At 62.2% G+C, this 24,583-nt stretch overlaps 4 protein-coding genes across 4 annotated transcripts; all 4 read left to right on the forward strand.

Moving 5' to 3' along the window:
• Nucleotides 1-731: 731 nt before the first annotated feature.
• On the forward strand, nucleotides 732-12,883 carry FNBP4 (formin binding protein 4). Its single transcript, XM_037401764.1, is given in 17 exon segments — nucleotides 732-877; nucleotides 1,050-1,130; nucleotides 2,251-2,387; nucleotides 2,573-2,771; nucleotides 2,987-3,137; nucleotides 3,221-3,344; nucleotides 3,610-3,948; nucleotides 4,327-4,537; nucleotides 6,578-6,696; nucleotides 9,163-9,267; nucleotides 9,584-9,717; nucleotides 10,696-10,874; nucleotides 11,242-11,555; nucleotides 11,710-12,150; nucleotides 12,152-12,232; nucleotides 12,331-12,488; nucleotides 12,691-12,883. Coding segments are annotated over 17 exon segments (2,982 nt in total). The 5' UTR covers nucleotides 732-759; the 3' UTR covers nucleotides 12,782-12,883.
• A 272-nt stretch (nucleotides 12,884-13,155) lies between these two features.
• On the forward strand, nucleotides 13,156-17,422 carry AGBL2 (ATP/GTP binding protein like 2). The gene is made up of 12 exons (XM_037402631.1): nucleotides 13,156-13,273; nucleotides 13,499-13,897; nucleotides 13,986-14,093; nucleotides 14,178-14,328; nucleotides 14,406-15,176; nucleotides 15,256-15,418; nucleotides 15,624-15,750; nucleotides 15,859-15,956; nucleotides 16,045-16,154; nucleotides 16,231-16,297; nucleotides 16,407-16,502; nucleotides 16,645-17,422. The coding sequence occupies exons 1-12, from the start codon at nucleotides 13,156-13,158 to the stop codon at nucleotides 17,053-17,055; spliced, it is 2,619 nt and encodes an 872-aa protein (XP_037258528.1). The 3' UTR covers nucleotides 17,056-17,422.
• A 210-nt stretch (nucleotides 17,423-17,632) lies between these two features.
• On the forward strand, nucleotides 17,633-21,354 carry MTCH2 (mitochondrial carrier 2). The gene is made up of 13 exons (XM_037401803.1): nucleotides 17,633-17,787; nucleotides 17,872-17,956; nucleotides 18,044-18,150; nucleotides 18,302-18,328; nucleotides 18,712-18,765; nucleotides 18,874-18,931; nucleotides 19,060-19,111; nucleotides 19,199-19,258; nucleotides 19,806-19,899; nucleotides 20,090-20,137; nucleotides 20,533-20,600; nucleotides 20,936-21,011; nucleotides 21,155-21,354. The coding sequence occupies exons 1-13, from the start codon at nucleotides 17,701-17,703 to the stop codon at nucleotides 21,239-21,241; spliced, it is 903 nt and encodes a 300-aa protein (XP_037257700.1). The 5' UTR covers nucleotides 17,633-17,700; the 3' UTR covers nucleotides 21,242-21,354.
• Nucleotides 21,355-22,500: 1,146 nt separating this feature from the next.
• NUDT8 (nudix hydrolase 8) lies at nucleotides 22,501-24,230 on the forward strand. Its single transcript, XM_037402636.1, has 5 exons — nucleotides 22,501-22,553; nucleotides 22,767-23,042; nucleotides 23,122-23,254; nucleotides 23,612-23,689; nucleotides 23,798-24,230. The coding sequence occupies exons 1-5, from the start codon at nucleotides 22,501-22,503 to the stop codon at nucleotides 24,026-24,028; spliced, it is 771 nt and encodes a 256-aa protein (XP_037258533.1). The 3' UTR covers nucleotides 24,029-24,230.
• Nucleotides 24,231-24,583: the final 353 nt, after the last annotated feature.

Consider the following 24,583-nt stretch of genomic DNA (forward strand, 5'->3'; position numbering starts at 1 on the left):
TCGGCGGGCTGTAGGGCTTCTCTCCCTGGGATTCTGCACGTACAGCCCTTGCTTACAGGGAGCTCCCTGTAGGACTGTGCTACAGGGCAGACTGGAGCTCTAGGGCCCAGGGGCAGGGCTGTGCTCCACAGCGGTGGTGTGCCCTATGGCTGAGGGTGGCACCTCGCTATAGGGCCGAGGGCAGCACTGTGCTGTGGGGCAGGATGGAGCTGTCAGCCTGAGGGGCAGGGCGCTATAGGGTACCCAAGAGTTGTAGCCCCTTGGAGCAGCACTATGCTATAGGACAAGCCAGGGCTGTGGCCCGGGAGGGCAGCGTTGTGCTATAGGCTGCCCTATATCCTAAGAGCTGCCCTGTGCGGCTGTATCATAAAGGAGCAGCACCATCACGTAGGGCCGGACGGGGCTGTAGGCTCAAGAGACACCCCGGGGCGGGCTGTAGGGCAGCCCTGGGCTATAGGGCAGGGTGGGGGTCTCCATGGCGGGGGCTTTGGAGCAGGACGGGGGTTCCCCAGTGCTGGGGGGCGCTCCCTGGGGCAGGAATGAGGGGGAGGCTGTCTCTGGAGAAGGGTGGGGGGCTTTGGAGCAGAAGCGGGGCTCCCTGGGGCAGGATGGAGGGGTACCTCCATGCCGGGAGGGAGGGTCGCCGCAGCAGGGCCGGTAAGCGCGAGGCGCCCGGCCCCGCCCCCCGCCCGCCCGGCTCCGCCCCGGCCCCGCGCATGCGCCGCCGCCGCCTGAGGCGCCGCTCCCGCCGCCGCCGCCATGGGGAAGAAGTCCCGCGCCGCGCCGGGCCGCCGGCCCATCCTGCAGCTCTCCCCGCCCGGGCCCCGCCGCGACGAGGCGCCGGCGGCCGAGGGGGCTGACTCGGGCTCCGAGCAGGGTAACGGGGGAGCGCTGTGCCCGGGGGGGGGGCGGGGGCGCTTTGTTGGCGGGGCGCGGCCTGGCGCAGGCCTCGGCGCGGCCTCCTCGTAGCGCTGCGGCCTGCTGGCGGCACCGGGAGGCCGGGGCCCTGCCGCCCCCCGCCCCCCCCCCTAACGGCTTTTCCCCCGCAGACGAGCCCGAGGCGGTGGCCGAGCCCCCCCGCAGCGCACCCAACCCGCCGCCCCCCGCTCCCGCCGCCGTCAAGCCCACAGGTACGGGACCCCCGGGGGGGCGGGGGGGGGGAGGGAAGGAGCGCCCCCCCGCCCAGTGCTCATCGAAAACCGGGATTTTCCTCCTAAATGCCGCTCTCTGGAGGGGCTGCGGTTGCTCGCCCCTTAAACCTTTTTTTTTGAAGCATCTGACCGCCCCCCCTTCAAATTATTTTTTTTAGGCGGGCACAGCCAACCCCTTCCTACGCAATCTCTGTTCGGGGTGGGATTATCTCTTTTTTAATCATCTTGCATTTTTTTCTGAGGGATGTGATTGTTCCTCCTTAAGTGCCTTTTTTTAATTTATTATTGGGGCAGCATGATTGCCTTCTTTAAGTGCTTTTTTGTCTGGGGGATGGGGGCGATCCCCCCCCCCGGTTTTGGGGGGAGCAGGGTTATTGCTCCCACTGCACCGTGCGTGGGGTGGTGGGAAACTGCCCCCACGGGCCCCCCCAAGGCGTTTGCAAAAGGGAGGTGAATTCCTGCCTTAAAAAATTATTTAGGAGGTGTTTTTCCACCCTGCGTATTTTTATCTGGGGGAAGAAGTGATTTTATTTTGTCTTTTACTATTATTGCCTATTACTAGCTCTTGAATGAAATTAATACCAATTCAATAATTAAAATTCTAATATTTTAGGGAGCAGTGACTCCCCTCTTTGGTTTGCAGGCAGGATATGATATTCCCCCCCCCCAGTCTTTTTTCAGCGATAGTGGAGCATTTTTTTTTCCCTCCTGGCATTGTTCTGTTGGTTTATTTTCCCCCCAGGAGAGTATTTCCCACCCCGGTGTGGTCGGGGGGCTGGTCCCCCCCTGGTTTTGGGGGTCAGGAGATGTCCCTGTGGATGTTTTGAAGAGGGAGGGGCAGCGTTTATTCCTGAACGCTCATGGGAGGGGGTGCCCACCCCCTCCAGCTGGCATTGCCGCTCCCTGGGGGGCTGCTCCCCCCTTGCAGGACTGGGGCAATGGCAGGACCACCCAGAGCGGGGGGGGGGGGGGGCAGGTCCACTTCCCTGTGGTGGCAGCAGGAGCCTCGCTGCCTGCACTGGTGGCTCCTGGGTGTGTGTGCCACACTGTGCCTCCCCTTTGCTGAGGGTCTGCTGCTCCCCTCTCCCCCTGTGGCCAGGAGGCTTGTGCCTGCTCGGCGCCTACGCAGACAGCGATGATGAGGAGGGTGAAACCCCGGAGAAGTCAGCCCGTTCCGCGGACGCGAATGGCAATAATTCGTCAGACATTGACAGCACGCTGGCAAACTTCCTGGCGGTTAGTGCGGCACCAGGGGTGTGGAGGGGAGAAGGGTGCAGGGGGTTTCCTCCCTGGGAGGGAGCGGGGTGGTGGGGAGAGGGTGGCTTCACAGCCTGAGACATTGTCCCCTGCTGATAAGTGCCTTCGCTCTGCTTTTGCATCCACTGGGATTTGATGTTCACGTCGGGATGTTGTGTTCGCAGGAGATCGATGCCATCACGGCACCTCCGCAGCCTGCCGAGCCCAGCGCTGCCACCACCTCCTCCTCCGCACCGCCCCCCACGCCTCCCCGCCCAGAGCCGAAGGAGTCGGGCTCGGGCCAGTCCTCCAGCACTGCCAACGGCGCGGGCTCTGCACCAGCGCCAGAGTGGCAATATGACACCCAGTGCTCGCTGGCGGGAGGTGAGCACCTCACCCGTCCCAGCCAGGTGGGCTGCACCTATCTTGGGGGGCTCCTGACCCTCACTTTGCTGCCCAAAGGGAGCCGAGGGTGGTGAGGAATGGTTGTCTCCAGGGAAAAGGGGGGTGACAACGGCCTGGGGGACCAATCCTGTTCGCGGTGGGACACAGGCTATGCACATCCCCTGGGTGACGGCCTGTCCTTGTCCCCCCGGCAGTGGGGGAGCTGGAGATGGGCGACTGGCAGGAGGTGTGGGACGAGAACACCGGCTGTTACTATTACTGGAACACCCAGAGCAACGAGGTGACCTGGGAGCTGCCACAGTACCTGGCAACGCAGGTCCAGGGCCTGCAGCACTACCAGCACAGGTGAGTGAGACCCCAGGCCTGCGAGGGGAAGCACTGGAACGTTGTCCCCATGCCCACCCTTCACTCCCTTCTCTCTTCCTCAGCAGCACCGTGGCAGGCACCAACGGCAGCTTCGTAGCAACTGCCGAGCTGTACCCCCAGGAGAAGGGGGCCGCCCCAGGCAGCATTGGCCGTGGGGCCAGCCTCACCAAGCGGGAGGTGAAGAAGGTCAGTCAGATGGGCCAGGCAGTGGCTTTTGGTTGTGATGGGGCTTGTAGGTGCCCTTTTGGGCTTCTCTGGCAGCGAGTGGGTCACTCTGCTCCCATTTGCAGCTCAAAGAGGGGCCCCATCAGCACGGGTTTGCTGCTTGGGGAAGGTGTGGGTCTGGGGCGAGGAGCAGGGAGCAGTGGCCACTGCCGGAAAGTTCGCGTGGTTGCTGCCAGAAAGCTCACGCAGCAGCTGCCGGAAATCTCACACAGGCTTTGACCTGCAGGAAGTGAACGAAGGTGTGCAGGCCCTCTCCAACAGTGAGGAGGAGAAGAAGGGGGTGGCTGCAGCCCTCCTGGCCCCGCTTCTGCCTGACGTGGTGAAGGAGGAAGAGGAGCGCTGGAGGAGAAAGGTGATCTGTAAAGAGGAGGTCGAGCCGCCCCCAGAAGAGGAGGTGAAAGCGGAAGAGGTGGCGGCTGCCCCTGAAGAGCCAGAGGCTGGCAGGGATCCCCTGGAAGACACGCTGCAGGAGGATCTGTGCAGCGTGGTGCAGTCAGGGGAGAGCGCTGAGGAAGAGGAGGAGCAAGACACCCTCGAGCTGGAGATGGTGCTGGAGAGAAAGAAGGTAAGGGAAAATACTTTCGTTACAGGAATGAGGCCTCACATGCAGGGAAGGAATAGCTGGAAATAAACTGGGAGCAGCAGATGTTCCCATCTCCTGCCTCCTTTGGAAGAATGACACTGCATTTCCAGTGCCGCTCCTATATGGGCGTGGAGTCCTTATAGGTCTGGGCGCTGATCAGCTGCAGTTTCATATGGATGCTCTGCTGGCGTGTCAGCAGCCATTGGCAAACAAATTCTTGCTCATCTTTGCTGCTGTTAACACCATGCCCCAACTAGAGCAGCCGTTTGCTCTTCTTTCACGGGTGACTTGTAGCCACGGCTGCTCCTCAGGGGAGGTTCAGGTCCCTGAAGTGCTGCTTGCTGTTGTGTGTCTCTGCAGGCAGAGCTGCGCGCCTTGGAGGAAGGCGATGGCAGTGTTTCGGGCTCCAGCCCACTGTCTGATGGCAGCCAGTCGGCCTCACAGGACGCAACGCGCAGGCTGGCCTCCAAGCGAGGGAAATGGAAACTGTTTGTTGGAGCCACCAGCCCTGAATCTGCGAGTCGAGGCTCCAGCAAAACGGGCCGGGAGAGCCCGGAAGCAGGAGAAGCAGGTAATTGGAAAGGCTCCCTTCGGAGGGAGGAGTGGGTGTTCGGAAAGGCCACAGCCCTCCCCCACCGGGGTCTTCTTTCCCCGAAGATGTGCGGGGTGCCTGCCCGCAGAGCCCCGTGCAGCATGTAGAGAAGCCAGGGCAGGCAGTGAGGTACGTGTGCTGGGTAGGGGACAGGCCTGGAGGGTGGCAGTCACCAGTGTCACACACATCAAGCTCACAGGCCGGCAGCATGAGCCTCACGGGCTCAGGGCAGCATGGGGATGAGCTGGTGCTCAAGCAGTTTCTCTCCTTTATCTTAATTAAAGAGCATAAACAGGAGAGTGCCCCTGTTCAACACTTTTGTCAGGAAAATGAGCAGGGGAGTGCCTGTACTTGACACTGTTATCAAGAGAAGGAACGCAGAAGTGTGGTAATGGCCACTTCACATCCACCGCCTTCCGCTTTCCTCCTGACGTTACAAATCTTAACCCTGGCGGTACATGGGGAACTGTTACCTTCCTCTTTTAAAGTTCTGGTTTTAAGCTGCCTGGTAAGAGTTGCCAAATCAGGCAGCCAAGGTGTTCCCCAAGAGCCATTCCGGCTCTGCACTTGTTGGTGTGTAGGAAACGTAAAGCAGGACCTCGCTGCAAGGAAGACCTGGTTCACGTAGGGTGTTTGATACTGGGTGTGTGTGGGATGCATCACCCGAGCAATAACAACCCCTCAGCGGAGCGCGTGTGCCTGTTGGCGCTCCGCTTTCCTGTGGTGCAGCACAGGTCTTTCAGAGACGGTTGACAAATACATGAGGAGCAGTTCAACGGATGTCGCAGAGCATCGTATAAATTTATTGCCTTGGGGAAATCATGTGATTGCAGCTGTTAGCGCTTTGCTGCGGCCTGTGCTTTGCTGCCTGTACTGACATTCCTGTCCTCCCCAGCCCCTCCAGAGCCATGCTCCCCGAAACACACTGGCCGAGGTGTTTGAGGGAGCAGCCCGTGCCTGCCAGCCCCGGCACTTCCAGATGTGCCAGTCCCTCCCTGGTGCAAGGTTTGATTCCAGCCACCTGCCTCATGGCAAAGAGGGAGGCAGCACAGAAGGCTGGCTGAATGAGGGATAACTGCTTTTCCCAGGAAAAAAAATGGTACAGAAGTGCCCTGAGCCTTCAGCAGACTGCCCTGAGCCTTCAGCAGACTGCCCCAAAACGAGTCTGACGTGGCCCTAACTCGCACTGGCTCCGGCAGAGCTGTGAGCTGGGTGGCCTGGCTAGGGTTAAGTGATTGATGTTTGTCCAGGGTGACACTGGGGGATGGTTTCCCCCCTTGCGACTTGCAGGCTTTCGAGCAGAACATCCCTGGAGCCAGCTCTTCCCATTGGTGCCTGGTTACCTGGGGAACAGGAAGCTGTTACTCTTAAAATAAACCCCAAATAAACCCAAAGTTGAGCACCCAGCTGCCAGAGGGTGACTGAGGGAACTGTCCTGCCCTTGGGTGCCAGAACACACCAGGAATGTGTTTTTTTTTCCCTCCGAGGGCTTTAGTAGTCCCTTGCAAAACTTTCTTCCCTGGAAATTGTCACTTGGACAGTGAATTAGTCACAGCTGTTCTGTGATGCGACACAGGCAAAACCTTATGGTCTTGACAGCTTTTTGGGAGCTCTTCAGTCTTTGGTAATTGTCTCAACTAATACCCAGTACCTTTTCTTGACAGATTATTAAACTGTCAGAGTTTAATGACTGCCTGCCTGGCAGTTAGTTCTTCATGCTACCTTGAGCCCCTGTGCTCCAGGCTGTTCCTTCTTCCTGCCCTTGTGCTGTAGCAGCTGTAATTCACTGCGTCCCGCACTGTCCTGGAAGGACCCCCACCATCACAACACAGAGGCAGTGACCTTCTCCTTTTTGATTTCAGGCTCTTGTCGCCAGCTTCTGTAGGAAAGAGGCCTCAGCTCTTTCCCCACCGTGTCCTGCATCGGCTTTGGCTCCCTAGCATGGTGTCTCCAGCTGGCTGTTGGCAGTGCCGTGGCAGTGGTGGGAGAAGGGCTGACTTGTTGTTTCTTCTCCTGCAGCAGCGAGCACAGAAGCAGCTGATGCAAATTCAGACAAAGAGGCAGAGCCTGAGGAACCCCAGGAGAAAGCAAAAGCCCAAGTGGCACCAAAAATAGAAGAGGAGGAGCAGGACCTAAAGGTACAGAGATGCAGAGATGCATGTCAGTGAGATCCATCTCAGCTCGCGTAAGGGATGCGGCTGGGCGCTTGGCTGCTCTCCCAGGGGCTCGCCATGCCGCTGGCAGCGCGGAGTGACGTGCTGGCTCTCTCAGCCACCTCTGCCCAGGGGATGCCACCAGCCAGGGACGCCTCAGCTTTGGGCTGTGGGTTTGGCTCAGCTGCAGTGACCTTGTCCCCCTCCGCACTGCCGGTGTGACGGCTCCATACCCCTGCTGAAGCTGTAAACCTTAGATCCCAGTGTGGCTGCAAGAACAGCTTGCCCGGGCCAGTTGGGCCGGCATCTCTGCAGCCTGGCATCCTGTCTCCAGCAGGAGCCAGCAGAAAAGGCTTGAAAGTGTTCTTTTTAAAAAAAAAAAAATTAATAAAAAGGGGGGTGTGGGGACATAGAGACTGAGCCCTGGGTCTTGTTGTGAAGGAGAGCAAACACTGTTGTCTTGACTTTCTTTTCACCAATAACGATATTACAGTCCTCTGGCACGCACCTGTTCAGTTGTCCCGTTTCCAGGCTGAAGACTCCTCGTCCGTAATATCTGTTTCTGGAGGCTGCCGGTACCTGTTGCTGTGCCCTTCGCCCGGCATTACTTTTTGCAGTTCTTAGATGCAAACTGGGGAAGCCCTGGGGATTCCTGCAGTGTTGTGCTGATGTTTTCTTTTCTGAGCCTTGATTTGCTCTTTCTGGCTGCGGCTGAACGACTCCCAGAGCCCCTTCCTGAGCCGTAGTAGTGACACGCAGAGCTACAGGCTCTGGGTGATAGCTCCACAGAGTGGTAGGGGAGATCTTTTCTATTTGTCCTTCTGATTTTCTGGTCGTTGGTTACTGCGAGATCTCCTACAGTGTTAATTTTGGCTCTGGAGTAATTTTGTTTCATTCGCAAACATTATCACTTCTCTGTGTCAGATGGTTTACAGATGGAGAATCACTGGCTTGTGGTGGAAACCTGTAGCAAAAGCTGACCTCTGGCCCTGCCTTTGTTTCCCACCACTTAATCATTTTTCCAGTGTGAAAGGGAAGGGCTTTGTTGTTGTCCTCATGATGGATTTAGTGTATCTCTCATAAGAAGAACTCTTTAACAGAGTTTTGAGATGTGACATTCCCTGCCCAGAACCACTGAGCCTCCTTCAGCATAGCATCTACATGAGGCTTGTCTGATTTTCTAAATTTATTTAAAAAAAAAAAAAAAAAGCCTGCAGCAGGACCACGCTTGTTGGCTGCGGTGCCCCAGATGGCTGCCAAAAGCCCTTTAAGCTGTTACGTTTGCTGTCCCCTTTTCTCCCGGTACTGGCGGTGCTCTGTGACGGACTGTGTGCTGTAGCGTGGTGCTTTCCCATGCAGGATCCCTTTAGAGCTGTTGGAGGAATCCCGTCTCCTTGGGTAATTGGTACCGTTTGCTTCATCGGTTTGGGGTAATCTCTTATGCCGGCTCTCTGGTTTGCAGGAGATCCACCGGGTCCTCCGCTGCGAAGTCACCCTCTGCTGTGGGATCTTCCCTGACTTCTCTGTAGCCATGTTAACTCGGGAATTCATTTCCCTGCCTCAGGCTTCCCTAACGCTGCTTGTCTGTCTGGCCTGGCCCCCTCTCTGGAGACAGATGCTGCTTGTCAGCTTTGGGGAATTTCCAAAGCCTCTTCTGAACAGTGAAGGGGGGAAAAAAAATAATTTTTAGAGCCCTCCTTAAAGCAATTGTGATGCCACTTGCAGGCGTCCCCATTTCTGCTCTAGATCGCTTTCCAGCTTGTGGCGGCTCTCATGCAGGTCCCCTCAGTCAGGGGGGCTGACAGGGGGATCCCCCTGTCCCCGTGCAGTGCCAGAGTTGAAGGTTTTGCTCCTGTAGGACGCCGGGGTTAACAGTGGTCGCTGTGGGCCGGCCTGAATCTTAACATGGATAAAGTTTCTGCTCCAGGAGTAAATCCAGAGCTGTTACCCATTTCCTGAGCTTTCCAGCTAGTTCCTCCAGAAAGCAACGATTTACAAAGCCTGAAATTATATCCTGGCCCGTTTCCTTTGGGAAATGTTTGAAGTATCTAGTATAACGCTCTGCCCTGGCAATTGCTCTGCTGTAGCTCCAGAGCTGGAGCACCAAAGCAGACCAAGCCCCTACCCTCCTTCAGCTGGTGTGAAGCGGTGGCGGTGCTGAGAAGCACTGGGGGCCATGGCTGGGCATAGGGCAAGGTCCGCACGAAGGAGCTGGGGTTTGCCAGCACCTCCTGCTGCTACACAGGAGGTCTCATCCTGCCACTCTGTCCCTGGGGTGCAGGAAGTAGCGGGGCTTAAAGGAGGGGGTGGCACGTCCTAGTCCCACCAGGCTGAGGGGCCACGGGCAGTCCTGAGTCTCGTTTGCCGGGGATGGCCTCGAGCTGTGGGGCCGCCGCCGCCCGGTGATGCTACCTGAGGGCAGCTCTTTACTCTCCCCTTTCTCCCTGGCAGTTTCAGATCGGAGAGCTGGCAAACACTCTGACTAGTAAATTGGAGTTCCTGGGCATCAACAGACAATCTATCTCCAACTTCCACATGTTGCTGTTGCAGACAGAGGTAACCGAGCCTTCGCCCCTCGCTCCGGCCTTCTGTTCCGAAGCGGATCAAATACTGTCCGCCGTTTGAGCGCCAAGGGCCGCTGCTGCGTGAACCTCGTGGCCGCGGCAGCGCGGCACCACGCCGTGTGCCCACTCACCCGCCTCCTGCAGGGCCCTTCCTCCGCGCGGGGAGAGCATGGCTTTGCACGGAGGCGGTGTCTTCCTCCTGGCCCCCCCGAGTCCCGTGCCGTAAGGGAACCTCCCAGACCTCGAGTCCTGTCTCGAGGGCCGCTTGCAGCCTCCCTCAACGGCTTCCCCCGGTTCTTGCCCTCTAGACCCGCATTGCAGACTGGCGAGAAGGTGCTCTCAATGGAAACTACCTCAAACGCAAACTCCAAGACGCAGCCGAACAGCTAAAACAATACGAAATAAACGCCACCCCTAAAGGCTGGTCCTGCCACTGGGACAGGTACGCGCTCTCCTACCTTTCTCACCTTTCATCTCTGACATCTCAGACATGATTTGTGACCATCACCACCTGACGACGTGGCGCCGTCCCTCTGGGAGACTGAGAGCAGCTTCTGTTAGCAGTGCTGGGCAGGCAGAGCAACGTCCGGCACTCACAGAGTTTGGGCCAGCCACCAAACTGGAGGATCCAAACGGAGTGCTCAGTGCTTTGAGACGGAGCTGATTCCCTGATCGGACAGAGCTGGTTGCCACTCTTGCGAGTGTAAAGCGCTGTGGAGGGCGGGCCTGGGGGGTCGCGCATGCGAGAGCTCTGTGAACTTTGCAGGATCTCTGGATCACCTCTTCTGACCAACAGCTCTGACAAAGGACAAACTTCAACTCATCGACGGAATGAAGAACAAGATTTCTGTCTCCTGCCAGCAGGTCAGACCCAAACATTTCTTTGTCTATTTGGCTTTCTTGATTAATTTTCCTTTGTTTGAAATCTTTGCTCTTTTGTTTTTCAGCTCCCAGATCCGCTCCCTCTCTCTAGCATTCACTGTGTGTTTGACACCAAGAGTATCATAAAAGCGACCTCCACGCACCACGGGGTAGGGGGGCAGCCGCTTCTCTCCATTGGGCTGTTCCCCGGTGCCTCTTCTTGGAGGGCGACTTTCAGCCAAGGTGGCGGCTGAAAGTCCTGGTGCTAGCGAGACGTCGCTCTGCCGCACGCTGGCCTGCTTTCTCAGCCCTCCCCTCCCTCGGAGCGGGGGGCTCAGGGCGACGTTCACGCAGCCAGCAATGCAAATAGCTTTGAGCGAGCCAGCTCGGGCCTCTCCTGCCTCTGTCCTCAAAGTTGTTTGTTGCGTTTGGGAGAGCGGCAGCCCTGCTGCAGAGGGTCTTCCCTGCGAGAGCGCACCGCTGTCGTGGGCAGGCCCGCCTCGGAGTGTCGGTGGCGGGGAAGGGAATCTAAAGCCTCCTTCTCTTTCTTGTGATTTAGGGAGCATAGACGCTATTTCTATGTTAACGAGCGCTCAGGAGAGTCGCAATGGGAGTTCCCCGACGGGGAGGACGAAGAGGAGGGACAGCGGACCACCGACAGAAAAGCCGACGGTCCTCCTAAACCACCTCCAAAAGACAAGGGAGAGCGCGCCGAGGACCCCGCCGAGCGCCCCGCAGGTACAGCGAGGGGCAGGAAGGGGGGGTCACTGCGGCTGGGGGGGTCCTGGCCCTGAAACGGGAGTGCTGGGGCGCCTCACCAAGCGCTAGAGCAGTACAGGGTGGCACTGGCCTCCCTCCCTGGGCACTTCGTGGTGGCTTTAGCGAAACTGGGACGAGCACCACTCCCCCGTCCCAGCTGTCCCCATCGGTTTTAGGCATTGCAGCGGCACCGCGGAAGGCAGGGGGCAGCTCATCGGTCAAGCCGGTGGCCTGAGCTCTGCCTGCCCGCTCCCAGGCAGGGCCCTGGCAGGGAGGCAGCAGGCAGGAGCAGGCAGCGCGGTCCGTAGCGTGGGTTTTCAAGCCTGTGTCAATATGTATTCTTCAGGCTCCCTTTGTAAAGAATCCTTCTCAGGCCAAGTTCCTGCTACGTCTCTCATGCCGCTCACTCCATTTTGGACTCTGCTTCAGTCCTCTGTCCCGGTACTCCAACCTCCCTTGCCTTTGGAAATGCCTCCGCCGCCTCCGCCTCCACCGGACTCGCCCCCGCCGCCACCCCCACCGCCCCCGCCTCCCGGAGAAGACGGTGAGATCCAGGAAGTGGAGATGGAAGATGAGGGGGGCGAGGAGCCACCCGCCCCAGGAACGGAGGAAGACGCTCCCCTGAAGCCTCTCCTGCGCCCAGCTGCCAGCAGCAGCCAGGTGAGCAGTGGTCCAGCAGCCGGGCGAAGCTGGGGCTCGGTCATGTCCCACCACCCCATGCCTGGCGCCTGTGGGGCATGGAGGGGGGTCGTTCGGCCAGACCTCAGGGCCGTGTCTGCCCTGGCTCAGCACTGACATTGGCGCTCTCTTCCAGGGTGCCGTTGAACCGGGCCCGGCCCCGCTGCTCTCCACCAAGCCTCAGAAGAGGAAAGCCGTGGAGATGAGCCCGGGGCTGATGCAGCGAACGGCCACCATCGGCAGCTGCCCCGTCATCTACAGCCAGCCCCTGATGGCCGCCGGCAAGTACCAGCCTGCAGCCGTGCCCCTCGCCTCCCTGAGGCCGCGCCAGCGGCTGCAGGGTGAGATCCAGGGCCGCCCCAACCTCCGCATGGCGCCAGGCCACGCCGGCCCTCAGCCCACCGCGCTGGGCCTGCAGTCCAGCTACCTGGGTGTGACGGCACCCGCCGCGCCTTCTGTCATGAGCTATTCGGAGTGCACCGCTCCGGTCAGCCTGGCTGCTGCCGCCGTGCAGCCGGCCCCGGCACGAGGAGCCCTGCCCGCTGCCAGCACCACCGAGCAGCCGCCACCCCCACCGCCCCCCCCAGACGCCCCCACCTCCTGCCCCCAAGGCACCGCCACCGGAGAAGGAGAAGCCGAGGAAGGGGCGGAAGGACAAGGTAAGCGGGTAACTTGTGCCCATCCTTTGGGGGGTGCTGGGCACCCTCTCCTCCCTTTCCAGCCGCCCTCACCGCAGCCTGTTGCATTTCTGGCACAGGGCAAGAAGGGCAAGACAAAGATGCCATCACTGGTGAAGAAGTGGCAGAGCATCCAGCGGGAGCTGGACGAGGAGGAGAATTCCAGCTCCAGTGAGGAGGACCGGGAGACCACTGCCCAGCGGCGCATTGAGGAGTGGAAGCAGCAGCAGCTGATGAGGTATGAGCCCCAGGAGGCTGCCCCAGCTGCCCTTGCCTGTGGCGCTTTGCCTGGCTTGGCGCTTCCTGGGGGCCTTTTCCTTGTCCTCCATAAAGGCAGGGGGTGCAGATCCGCATCTTGGGCAGGGCAGGGGGCGCAGGAGGGCAGTGGGGAGCATCGCCTCACACCACCCGGGCACTGACACCCCACTTTGTCCCTGCAGTGGCATGGCAGAGAGGAATGCCAACTTCGAGGCACTGCCAGAGGACTGGCGAGCGCGGCTGAAGCGGAGGAAAACTGCGTCGAGCACATGAGGTGTGCACCGCACACTTTGTTGGTTTTTTTTTTTTACAGATGTACAGTTCAGAGCCCTTCACTTGACCGTTGTCCAATAAATTGTAGCAGTTTGGGATGTACTGTCTGGTTGAGTGGGGCTGTTCTTGCCCCTGCCACGGGGCCAGGGGCAGTTCAGGGCTGGTGTGCGTGTTGGCCCTGGCTCAGGCTGATGCCGTGGGAGCCCTCTGTGGCCCCGCTCCTCTGGGTGTCTGCCAGGATAACGCAATCCCTTTGGCTCCTTTCCCGGCTTCGGGACCGCCCTGTCCCTCCCCAGTGCTAGCTGGTCGCTCAGCGACCGCGTCCTAGTCACCAGAGAAGGGTTTGCTGGGCCGTTGCGGGAGCTCTCACAGCCATGCAGCCCAGCCCAGCGATCAGGGTTGAGGGACTGGGGGGGTTCGGTGGCGAGCTGGTCCCCGAGCCCTACGACAGCTTCATGTACAGCCACCTGCGCTACTACGGCTACTTCCGAGGTGAGCCTTGGCTGCGGAGGGGCCCTGGCCACAGGGGCACGTCCCCTCATGTCCCCAGCTCGGGGCTGCAGCTGCGCTCTCCCCAAGGCCAGAAGATGGGCGGGCAGAAGAGCCCGGTGTTCCCAGGGGGCTCTGCTGAGCAGCACGCCTCCGAGGAGCCTGGCACCGGCAGCACCAAACCTGGCTGTCTGCGGGGTCCTGGGCAGGAGCTGAGCCGTGAGTGAGACCCCGTTGCCGCCCACAGTCCCCCGGCAGTGCAGTTGGTGCTGCCCTGGGGCTCAGAGCTGTGTCCTCCTGGCGTGCAGAGCACAGTGGCTGGGTCCTCTCCCTGCTTCGGGGTAGTGGGTGGGTTTGGGGGGGTGTCCCCACCCCAACCCTCACAGCTCGGGCTTCCTGCTCTGCCACGAGTGCATCACAGCCCCCCAGCCCCTCTTGGTCCTCTTGCAGCCCCTGGGGTGCTGGAGCAGACCCCCCGCCAGGGCACACCGGTCCCCTCAGTGCGGTGCCGTGGGTCCCTGGGGGAACCGCGGGCTCTCTTTGCCCTTCCCTCGGCACGGGGACCCCTACCGGCTCCCCACTGGCCTGTTGAGTGCGAAGTCATCGAGGAAACGATCAAGCACATCGGTGAGGGAGTGCTCCGGCCATCCCCCCCCCCTCGCCACTGCGCCAGACACCCATGGTGCCCACAGTGCCTGTCTCTGTCCCTCCCTAGAGTGGGTCCCCCCTGAACCGGAGCCCTTCTGCCAGCCCGTGGGTCCTGAGCAGGCTCCAGCCACCCCCAGCAAGGAGCCTGGCACTGTTGTCTACCACTTCAACCCAGGTACTGGGGAGGGGGCAGCACCCCTGGGTGCCCCCTTGGTCTCCCCAGGCCCCTATCGCTGTCCCTCTGGGCTTCCCCCCACAGCACCCCGAGGCTCCTGCTTCACTCATGCCCGGGTCGGGGGGGCCCCTGGTCCCCTCTCCTCACCAGCGGCCCCCTTGGAGGGTCCCCAGGACACCACACTGCTCTTCGAATCCCGCTTTGAGAGCGGCAACCTCCAGAAAGCTGTCAAGGTGTAAGAGAGGGTCTGGGGGCCTGGGGGCGGGCAGCAGTAGGGCTGGGAGCTGGAGTGTGGCCTGTCCTGCTGCACAGGGGCCCCTACGAGTACGTGCTGACACTGCGGCCAGACCTGTACACCTGCAAGCACACCCAGTGGTTCTACTTCCGCGTCCAAAACACCCGGCAAGACCCTCTCTACCGCTTCACCATCGCCAACCTGGCAAAGCCCAAGAGCCTCTACAGCGAGGGCTTGCGGCCGCTGCTCTACTCCCAGCGGGATGCCCAGAGCCGTGGCATCGGCTGGCGCCGCGTCGGGACTGACCTCCGCTACTACCGGGGGGGTGGTGGCGGGGAGGAGCCGGCCACCTTCTGCCTCTCCTGGACAGTGCGCTTCCCCCACAACGATGACACTTGCTTCTTTGCCCACTCCTACCCCTACACCTACTCTGACCTGCAGCGCTACCTGCGGGCACTGGCAAGTGACCCAATGCGTTCACAGTACTGCACGGTGCGGGCTCTGTGCCGCAGCTTGGCCGGTAACACCGTCTACCTGCTGACCATCACCAGCCCTGCCGGTGTGGCGGCCAAGCGGGTGGTGGTGCTGAGTGCCCGCGCACACCCCGGGGAGAGCGGCAGCTCCTGGGCCATGCAGGGCTGCCTCGACTTCCTCCTTGGTGCCCACGCTGATGCGCAGCTCCTGCGCCGGCTCTTCATTTTCAAGGTGGTGCCCATGCTCAACCCCGACGGGGTGGTGGTGGGCAACTCGCGCTGCTCCCTGGCAGGCCGCGATCCCAACAGGGCTTACAGGACGGCGCTCCGCAGCTCATTCCCCAGCGTGTGGCACCTTCGGGCCATGGTTGAGAGGTGAGGTGGGGGTGCGGGGAGCTGGCAGGTCCATGCCATTCCTGTGGTGGTGCTGGTGGGTTTATCCTGATGTGCGCAGGGTGCTGGCGGAGCGGGAGGTGGTGCTGTACTGCGACTTCCATGGGCACAGCCGGAAGAACAATGTCTTCATGTATGGCTGTGACAGTGGCAGGGCTGGTGCTGGGCCACGGCTGTGCCAGCGCGTCTTCCCCCTGATGCTGAGCAAAAACGCCCCCGACAAGGTGGGATTCTCTGAAGCCATCCTCAGAGCTGAGGAATGGCGTCTCAGAGCTGGGGAATGGCATCCTCGCCAAGCTTCATGGTGACACCAGATGGTGATGCAGGGAATGTGGCCACCGTGCCACTTCCCATGCTGCTGTGGTGTCCCTGTGGGGCTTGGAAGGGGGACACATGCCCGCACTGTGCCAACTCCGGGGCTGGCCCCAGTTCTCCTTCCCCAGCTGCAAGTTTAAAGTGCAGAAGAGCAAAGCAGGGACGGGCAGGGTGGTCATGTGGCGCATGGGTGTCTCCAACAGCTACACCATGGAGGCAGCCTTCGGTGGCTCCACGCTGGGTGAGGGGCTGCCATGGGCCAGGGGTAATGGTGCCAGGTGTGTTGGCAGACACATGGTCCCCAGGTTGGGAAGCTGCCACTTGTTTCGTTGTGCCCTGTTCCCTCCAGGCGGAAGGAACTCGCACTTTACTGTCGAAGACCTCAAGTCGCTGGGCTACCACCTCTGTGACACCCTGCTTGACTTCTGTGACCCTGATCCCGCCAAGGTGGGTCAGCAGCTGTGGCTCAAACAACAGCACCCAGGCTGGTCCTGGTGCTGCAGGGAACCACGGTGATGCTGGCTCTGACCCGCAGTTCCAGCAGTGCCTGTCAGAGGTGGACACGCTGCTGAGGCAGCGGCTGGGCCATGAGCCGGGCTCTGGGGGCAGCTGGAGTGACGTCTCCGCCTCAGAGCTTGAGTCCAGGTACGTCCCAGCCACGCCGCCCCACAGAGCCCGGCAGTGCCAGCGGGTGCTGCAGACAGTCGTCTCCCTCACACAGCACCAGCGGCTCTGACAGCTCCGTGTCCGATGAGACCCCGGCTCACCTCTGTGGCCCGGCACAGCCGGTGAGTCCCTGGGTACCACTGCTTTCAGGGCAGGCATGATGAAGCGCCGGGAAGGCGCAAGATGTCACAGTGTGCAGATGTTCCTATATTGCTTTGCCATCCGCTGCAGCAGGAGCGACAGAGGAGGAAGCAGCTGCGGAGCCGAAGAGCGAGGAATGCCTTGAACCAGACAAACGCTGCCTACCAGAACCATGCCAACATCCCGGTGAGCCTGGACTTGTGAGGACAGTCCACCTGGTCCCAGAGGGGACAGTCCTGGAGGGACCCTTGTCCCTGGTGCTGTCCCAGCCTGGTGCCAGTACTCCTGGAGCTCCAAGTGGGTCTAACTCCTCTCCTGTGACCCCCAGGCCAGGCCAGGGCCCTCCAGGACCCACCGGCAGCTGGCTCTCCCCGGGACCCCAAGGGGAGGCAGTGCGGCGGGAGAGGAGCCCAGAGCTGGCTCTGTTGTAACCGTTCCCAGCACAGCTGGAGTGGGGGCTGGACACCGTGCTGCCATCTGGGGATCTCAGCTGGACAGTGGCACCAGTGCAGTGTCGCGCCATCAGCCACTGCTGAGCACCCACCACCCTGGTGTCACCAGTGATTCCTCACGGGATACAGCCCTGGGAGCCAAACTGGGGCTGTCCAAGCGGTGGGGTGGGCAGCGGGGCGGGCAGGTGGCTGCTGCCCGCAGGCACAGGGCACATTCCCACCTCACCACCCACAGCACGGCCTCGCTGCCCGCTGCCCGCCGCTGCTGGGCCTGTGCTCGGGATTAAAGGCTGTACCCGTGGCTGTGCCTCTGTGTGGTGACACTAGTTTTCATCCTGCCATTCCCCTGGGGCTCCTCCTCAGCCTCCAGCCTGCCCAGAGGCACCCAGCCCCAGGCCCCGGCACCATGACGGTACCTCAGCCCTGCAGGCTCCGTTGTGCTGCAGGCCCCATCACCACGGCGTCCACTCAGGCCCTATCTCCATGACATCCCTTCAGGCCCCATGCCCTCAGGTCCATCGCCATAGTGTCCCTTTAGGCCCCAGACTCTCAGGCCTATCGCCACTGCGTCCCCTCTGGTCCCAGTCCCTCAGGCCCTGTCGCCATGATGTCCCTTCACGCCCTGCCCCCTCAGGTCCTGCCATGTCCCCTCAGGCCTGCAGGCTGTGGCGAGGCCTCAGGCACCGCGGGTGCCGCAGGCCGCGTTGCCATAGCGACGCCTCAGGCCTGCTGGCCGTGGTGACGCCACCTCGTTGCTATGACGACCCGGCGCGCCGCTCCACGCTCCCCCCACCCCCCCCCCGCTCCCCCCCGCCCCGCTCCCCCCTCGCCCGGAAGCAGGCTGCGGCCGCGCCGGAAGTACCGGGAGCGGGGGGAGGAAGCGGAAACGGTGGCGGTGGTGTCCTTCTGGGCCGTGACGCCGGGGCGGCACCATGGCGGACGCGGCCTCGCAGGTGCTGCTGGGCTCGGGGCTGACCGTGCTCTCGCAGCCCCTCATGTACGTGAAGGTGCTGGTGCAGGTAAGGGGTTGCCGGTAACGGGGGGGCTGGGGGGGCGCACCGGGCCCGGTACCGGCGACTGCAGGCAGCCTGTCCCCGCCGCAGGTGGGGTACGAGCCGCTGCCGCCCACCCTGGGGAGGAACGTCTTCGGGCGCCAGGTCTACCAGCTGCCGGGCCTCTTCTCGTACGGTGAGTCTGCCGCGGCGGCGCGGCTGCCCGTGTCTCCCGCCCCGCGGGGGTCTGGCGTGGCGTGACGGGGTCCCGCTGCCCCCCCAGCCAAGCACATCGTGAAGGTTGACGGAAGAGCGGGACTCTTCAAAGGCCTCACCCCCCGCCTCTGCTCCAGCGCCATCGGCACTGTGGTGCACAGCAAAGTGCTGCAGGTACCTGGGGGGGCGCGTCGCAGCCGGCCCCGGGAGGGCTGTGTCGGCCGGCGCTGGGGGCACCGAGACCCCGCGTCTCGCCGCTTTGGCCTTGGGGGGGTCCCTGCCCTGGCTCCCGTGGCTGTGCTGACCCTGCCCTTTCCATCCCCAGCGGTACCAGGAGGCCGAGCAGGCTGAGGTAGGTGCAAGGCTGCTTCCCCCAGTGAATCCTCTGTCTCCCTCTTGATCCCTCCTTCCACCCCTCCCTCCTTTCCCCCTCCTTCCCCCATCTCTCTTGCTCCCTTCCTCCCTCTCTCACTCCCACTCCTTCCCTTTGTCTGCCCACCTGCCTGCCTCCCTCCCTCTCCTTTTCTCACTCCCTCTCTCCCTCCTTCTGTGTGCGCCCTGGCTGCAGGCAGAGGCAGCCCGGCATCAAGCACTGCCCCCAGGGAGAAGGGCTCCAGCAGGGCCAGGGGCTGCCGAGCCCATGCTGGGGGGCTGTGGGTCCTTTCAGAGGTGGTGGGGAAGGAGTGGTGCTTTTTGGGGGGCTGTTGCCTGCCTGATGCCTCTTTCTGTCTCCAGCCTGGCACCAGCAAGAAGGAGCCCGTGTCCTCACTGGAGCAGGTTCTCAAGGAGGTGAGGAGGAGGAGGAGGGTGTTAGAGGGGCTTGGTACAACCCTGGTGGGTGCTCTGTCTGCTGTGTCCCTGTCACCCAGCCCCCCCTGACAGCCCTTTTCTCCTCAGACCTCCCGAGAGATGGTCGCTCGCTCTGCTGCCACGCTCATCACCCACCCCTTTCATGGTAGGTGCCTTCCCCCGTAGCTGGTGCATGGGCCTAGTGACTCAAGTAACGGGTGCGTGTCACCCCTGTGTTCCTCTGGAGCATCCCTGTACCCCCCTGACCCTCGCGCTGCCTGTCTCTGCCTGCAGTAATCACCCTACGCTGCATGGTGCAGTTCATCGGCCGGGAGACCAAGTACAGGTATGGGGCGGAGGCTGCCGCAGCGGGGGCTGCCTGCCCGCAGGGCCCCCTCTGACTGCAGCACTGTCCTTTTCCTCCCCGGCCCAGTGGGACACTAAGCGCCTTCGCCACGATTTACCGAGAAGAGGGTATCCTGGGCTTCTTCGCGTGAGTGCCGTCCATTGGGGCCTGGGGAGGGGGGCACAGCGGGGTGTCTCCCCAAAATCCATGGGCCTCACTCAGGTGTTGCTCCTCGCTCCAGTTGCGGCGCTGCAGCTCTGCCCTCCCATCTTGCCGGGTTCCAGAAGCACTCCGCCCTGACCTCAGCTGCTGCTGGGGTGCACAGTTTCCTATTCTGCTCTCCCTGGGGGGCTTCCTGGTGTGGATCTGGCAAGCCCCTGCCTTGTAGCCACCAGCCCCGGGGTGTGCAGGTGACATCCAGTACCTGGGGACATTAAAACAGAGCAAAGGTGTAGTAACCTTTTCCCGGGAGCACTGGCTGGGGGGTGTTTTGGGTCCCTCCAACAGTTCCCCTCTGCGTCCGTGTCCTCTCTGAACAGTCCTGCTCCTGGGGCCAGGAGTTCCCCCTTCACCCAGCTTCTGGGGGAACTGCTGCTCCCTCCTGTTCTAAACTGGCTGTTCCCCAGCTCTCCCTCCGTGCGGCTGGATCCAAGGCTGCACTAGGCTCACATTCCTGCTGCCTTTTCTCTTTTAGCGGCCTCATCCCCCGGCTCCTCGGGGACATCCTTTCACTCTGGCTCTGCAACATGCTGGCCTACCTCATCAACACGTACGCGCTGGAGAATGGGGTATGGGCTTGGCACCCTGCTTTTGGGGGGCCTGGGGCAGGCTGGGGGCAGTGCAGGGACGTGGCTGGTGTTGAGTTGACAGCAGTGAGGGATGGGGGAGGCTCCAGGGACAGTCTGGGAGGCCACAGCCCTGTTTTGGGGTGGCAACACAGCTCTGTAGGGAATGAAGGTGCCTTTCCCTTTCCTACAGGTCTCAACCATGGCAGAGATGAAGAGCTACTCACAGGCAGTCACTGGAGTGAGTACAGCCCATGTGACGGGGGGGTACACACGTGTGTGATGCTGTCTCCCTGTGGGGAGGGAGGACATAACGGAATCCTCTTTCCCCTGGGAAACAGTTCCCATAATCCTGCCTGTCCTGCGGCTGCTGCGCTGGGGGAGCAGAGCCCTGGGCTGTGGAGGGATCGGCCGGCAGGGGAAGGAATGCTCCATGGAGGAGCTCTGTGACCCTGCGCACCCATGGGCTCACGCTGTCGGCCTTGGCCCAGCCCCACATGGGGCCTGTGGGAGAGGGTTTCCTCTGTGGGGTGTCCTTGGGGATCTTTTGGGGCTCCTTACTGCCATGTGGAGTGAAGCGGGGAGATCCCTAGGGGTCCACGTGCTGCTGCCAGTCAGCCCTGCTCTCCCTTGCAGTTCTTTGCCAGCATGCTGACCTACCCCTTCGTGCTGGTCTCCAACCTGATGGCCGTCAATAACTGCGGGTGAGTCTGCCACCATCTCCTATGCCGCAGCGAGGGCGAGCCCACGCCTGGTGGGGCTGGCCCGGGTGTCGGCCATGCCCCTCCATGCCGGATCAGCTGCCAAAACTGCCTTTCCAAAGCTCCCAGATAGCAAAGATGTTTTAAACTTGCTGTGGGGCTAATCCCTGGACGGTAGCACTGTGGTTTGGGGGGGATGTGTGGGGTGGGAGCCTGGCCTTGGAAGGGCCATTTTGGCGTTCAGCCCAGCGTGGTGCTGCAGAGGGGGATGGTTCCTTCCCTACTGGCTCAGCCCTGGGTGGAAATAATTTCCCGTGGGTCTCCTCTCCCTTTCCCAGGCTGGCTGGGGGCCTCTTCCCCTACGCACCCACCTACTCCTCCTGGCTGGACTGCTGGAGCCAGCTGCACAGGGAGGTAAGTGGCTGGAGCGGGGCAGCGCCGGGATGCTGCCTGGCCATGGAGAGGAGCCAGGTGGGAGCCCCGTGAGGTCTGGGGGGGCTGCACCGGGAATTGGGGCAGCCCTGACTCACCCAGCAGTGATTGTCTCCTCCTTCCAGGGCAACATGAGCCGAGGGAACAGCCTGTTTTTCCGCAAGGTGCCCGCAGGGAAGCGATACGTGTGGGAGGAGAGGAGGTTTCGCTGAAGTTGGAGATGAGAGGGCAGTTGTGAAGCCAAAGTGGGGCTCTGGAGGCAAAGAATTGAGAGCGTGTTGATTTCTATACAGTTTTTTAAAATCATTTAATGCTGAGAGGTGAAGGTTGGATGTCTGATTGTCTGTCATGAGGCCGGGGGTTTCCTGGGGAGGGGATTGGCCGATCTCCAGTGTTCCCTCCCTGACTGAACCACCGGAGTGCTGTCCCTATGATTCCCTACTTCCCCCTTATTTCTCTGACCCCTTGTCAGCTCAGCACCCGCACAGACCCCCGTAGGCACAGTCAGCCAGGCTGGGTGCTGGGACAGTCCCACGAGCCACTGTCATGTCCCTCCCGTCCTTGCAGGGACCCAGCACCTGTCTCTTATCTATAGCCTGGAAGTGTTGGCGTTGCTGAGGCTCCCAGTAAATCCGCTGGCAGAAATCCCTCTCCTGTGGTTACACCCTGGGAGCCTTCTCCCAGCCTTGGACCCAGTCGAGGCTGTTTTGAGGGAAGAAATTCCCCCGCAGGATAACAGGGCCCAGAACCTTCCCCCTCTTACCAATAACCCCCTTGATTTATTAAGACCGGTGGTACCAGTGTTACAGGTGCTTGGGCAGCGATGGTCCCAGCTCCCCCAGGGGCTGCCCCACCCTGCGCAGGGGCTGGGGGCTGCTCTTTAACAGCTGGGGGATAATTGTGGGGCAGTGGCGTGGGTGGTGGTGGGGCCCAAAGGCCTCTGCTCATGCGCCTCAGTTTCCCCTCCCTCATTCCTCCTTGAGGCTGCGGTGGTGGGAGCAGAGCTGGGGGGGGGTCCCACCGCAGCACCCCTGGGTGAGGGAACACAGGAGTGGCACTGGGGGGGCGCACACCCCGTCAGAGGGTTGCGAACTCCCGAACAGGGTTGCACAGCTGGAGAGGGGCTTGCACGTGTGGTGGGAGTTGTGTGTGTGCAAAGCTGGGAGGGGGGTTGCACATCTGGTGGGGGTTGTTGCACACCCAGCAGGGGCATTTCAAAGCTGGGGGGGTGGGTTGCGTACCCAGCAGGGGTTGTTGCACACCCAGCAAGAGGACTGCACACCTGGCAGGGCATTGTAAAGCTGCAGGTGGGTGTTGTGCAAAGCTGGGGGGGGGGCCGTTGCACACCCGGTGGGGTCTGTTGCACATCCAGTGGGAGGGTGGGACACCCAGGGCCGCTGCATGCCCAAGGGTGTGTGTGCAGAGCTGGAGGTGGGTTGCACAGCAGGCAGGGCAGTTGCGCGCCGGGAGGATGTTGCACAGCTGGCGGGGGTGGTTGCACACCCTGGGGCTGTTGCACGCCTGGTGAGGGGTTTGCGTACTGGGAGGGGTTGCACACCGGGAGGAGGTTTCATCCCGCGGCTGGGTTGCACACCTGGCAGGGGGGTTGTACGCTGGGAAGTGGTTGCACACCCGGCAGGGCTGTTGTACACCGGGAGGCAGTTGCACATGGGGGGCCGCTTGCACACTGGGGCGAGGCTATCCACCGGGGTGGCCGGTTGCACGCCCCCCCGGGAGGCCGGAGCACCCGGGAGGGGGCGGGCCCGGGCCGGCACCGCCCCCCCCCCCGGTGCCCGCGGCGCCATGGCGGAGGCGGCGGGAGCGGCGCTGCTGGGCGGTGGGAGCGAGCGGCGGTGCCGGGCGCGGCTGGCGGCGGCGGCGGGGCGGCGGGGGGGGGGCGGCGGCGGCGGCGGCGGCCGTGCTGGTGCCGCTGTGCTCGGTGCGCGGCCGCCCCGCGCTGCTCTTCACCCTCCGCTCCCGCCGCCTGGGCGGCCCCCACAGCGGCGACGTCAGGTACCGGCGGCGGGAGCGGGGCCCGGGGCCGGGCCGACGCCGACCCCCCCCGTGCCCTCCCTGCCCCGGCCTTTTGCAGCTTCCCCGGGGGGCGGCGCGACCCGGCGGACGGCGACGCGGTGGCCACGGCGCTGCGGGAGACGCGGGAGGAGCTGGGGGTGGCGGTGGCGGCACCGAGCGTCTGGGGGCAGCTGCGGCCGCTGCCCGACCGGGTACAGGGCACCGGGGGCGGGGGGCGGGGCGGGGGGGCGAGGTGACAAGGGCGCCGGGCTGGGGCTGCAAGGTGTGTGGGGACACTAAGGACGTGGGGGTGGCAAAGGGCACGTGAACATAAGGGCGGGTGGCAGCAGGGACACAGGGTGATGGGGACACAGGGGTTGGCGGGGACACAATGACAGATTCATGGAATGACAGGGACACGGGTGGCAGCAGGCAAGGGGGTGTTGGGTGACAGATGCACAGTAGGGCCGCAGGGTGTCCGGGGCTGGGGAGAGGGGATCCAGGTGCGTGGGTGACACTTTGGGGAAGGGGTGACTGTCACCCCCATCCCCTGTGGATGCACCTTCCAGCAGGGACAGATGGTGGCTCCCGTTGTGGCCAACCTGGGGCCCTTGGAGGACTGGACATTAACCCCCAACCCCGATGAGGTGGGTGACCCTGCACTGGCTGCGGCCCCCGCCTAGGCTGAGCACCCAGTTCCCTGGTGCCACTGTGGCAGCCGGCCCTGGCCACCCCCCTGTCACCTGTGCCGGCAGGTGGAGGAGGTCTTCACCCTGCCCCTGGCTCACCTGCTGCGGGAGGAGAACCAGGGCTACACCCATTTCCGCACCGCCGGCCGCTATGGCTACACCCTGCCTGTCTTCCTCAACGGCCCCCACAAGGTCTGGGGGCTGACAGCCATCATCACCGAGCTGACGCTGGAGCTGCTGCTGCCCAATGGCTACCGCAGGAAGACCTACATGCCGGCACGAAGCCCCTCGACGTGACGCCAGAGGGAACGAGGTGGCCCTCAGGTGCCGGGGGGGCATTTTTAGGGGTGGCCTTGACATGCACACCGGGATGGGGTGGGAGGAGGGTGCCGTGAGGAAACCAGCCCTTCCACCCATGGGTGCTGCTGCCTGCCAGGCTCCACCTGCCTGCAGCTGGCGTCACACACTGTGATTTAGTAAAAAGCCATGTTTGGAACCACTTGTGCCATGATCTGTGAGTCACAGTGCATGGCTGGCCCTCGATGCCAACACTATGGGGGCTGGGGGGACACGACAGCTGTCCCCTGCAGCACTGGTACAGGCAGGAGCTGTCCTGGTGTCCCCACGGCAGGGAGCATGGTGTCCCCAGGGATGGGCTGGGGGCCATGTAATACCCCAACAGTGTAGTGCTGCCTCTGCCCCCCGGCCCAGCCCAGCGGGGGCCATGGAAGCTCATGGAAAACCAGGATCTCCCTTTGGGGGTGGGGAGGAAATCCATACCCTGGCTGCGTGATCCCCCTGATCCTGGGGATACCCTGCTCCAGGGGAGGCAGGACCCCAAAGCCCTGCCAG

This window comes from Falco rusticolus, chromosome 10, assembly GCF_015220075.1.
Source record: "Falco rusticolus isolate bFalRus1 chromosome 10, bFalRus1.pri, whole genome shotgun sequence".
Taxonomy (NCBI): Eukaryota; Metazoa; Chordata; class Aves; order Falconiformes; family Falconidae; genus Falco; species Falco rusticolus.

Coding starts and splice junctions, on each gene's coding strand:
- AGBL2 (XM_037402631.1), top strand. CDS start 13,156: ATGCAGCCCAGCCCAGCGATCAGGGTTGAGGGACTGGGGGGGTTCGGT. Junction 15,957..16,044: donor GTGACCCTGATCCCGCCAAG/GTGGGTCAGCAG, acceptor TCTGACCCGCAG/TTCCAGCAGTGCCTGTCAGA. Junction 16,298..16,406: donor TCTGTGGCCCGGCACAGCCG/GTGAGTCCCTGG, acceptor CATCCGCTGCAG/CAGGAGCGACAGAGGAGGAA.
- MTCH2 (XM_037401803.1), top strand. CDS start 17,701: ATGGCGGACGCGGCCTCGCAGGTGCTGCTGGGCTCGGGGCTGACCGTG. Junction 18,151..18,301: donor TGCACAGCAAAGTGCTGCAG/GTACCTGGGGGG, acceptor TTCCATCCCCAG/CGGTACCAGGAGGCCGAGCA. Junction 18,329..18,711: donor AGGAGGCCGAGCAGGCTGAG/GTAGGTGCAAGG, acceptor TTCTGTCTCCAG/CCTGGCACCAGCAAGAAGGA.
- NUDT8 (XM_037402636.1), top strand. CDS start 22,501: ATGTTGCACAGCTGGCGGGGGTGGTTGCACACCCTGGGGCTGTTGCAC. Junction 23,255..23,611: donor TGCGGCCGCTGCCCGACCGG/GTACAGGGCACC, acceptor TGCACCTTCCAG/CAGGGACAGATGGTGGCTCC. Junction 23,690..23,797: donor TAACCCCCAACCCCGATGAG/GTGGGTGACCCT, acceptor CTGTGCCGGCAG/GTGGAGGAGGTCTTCACCCT.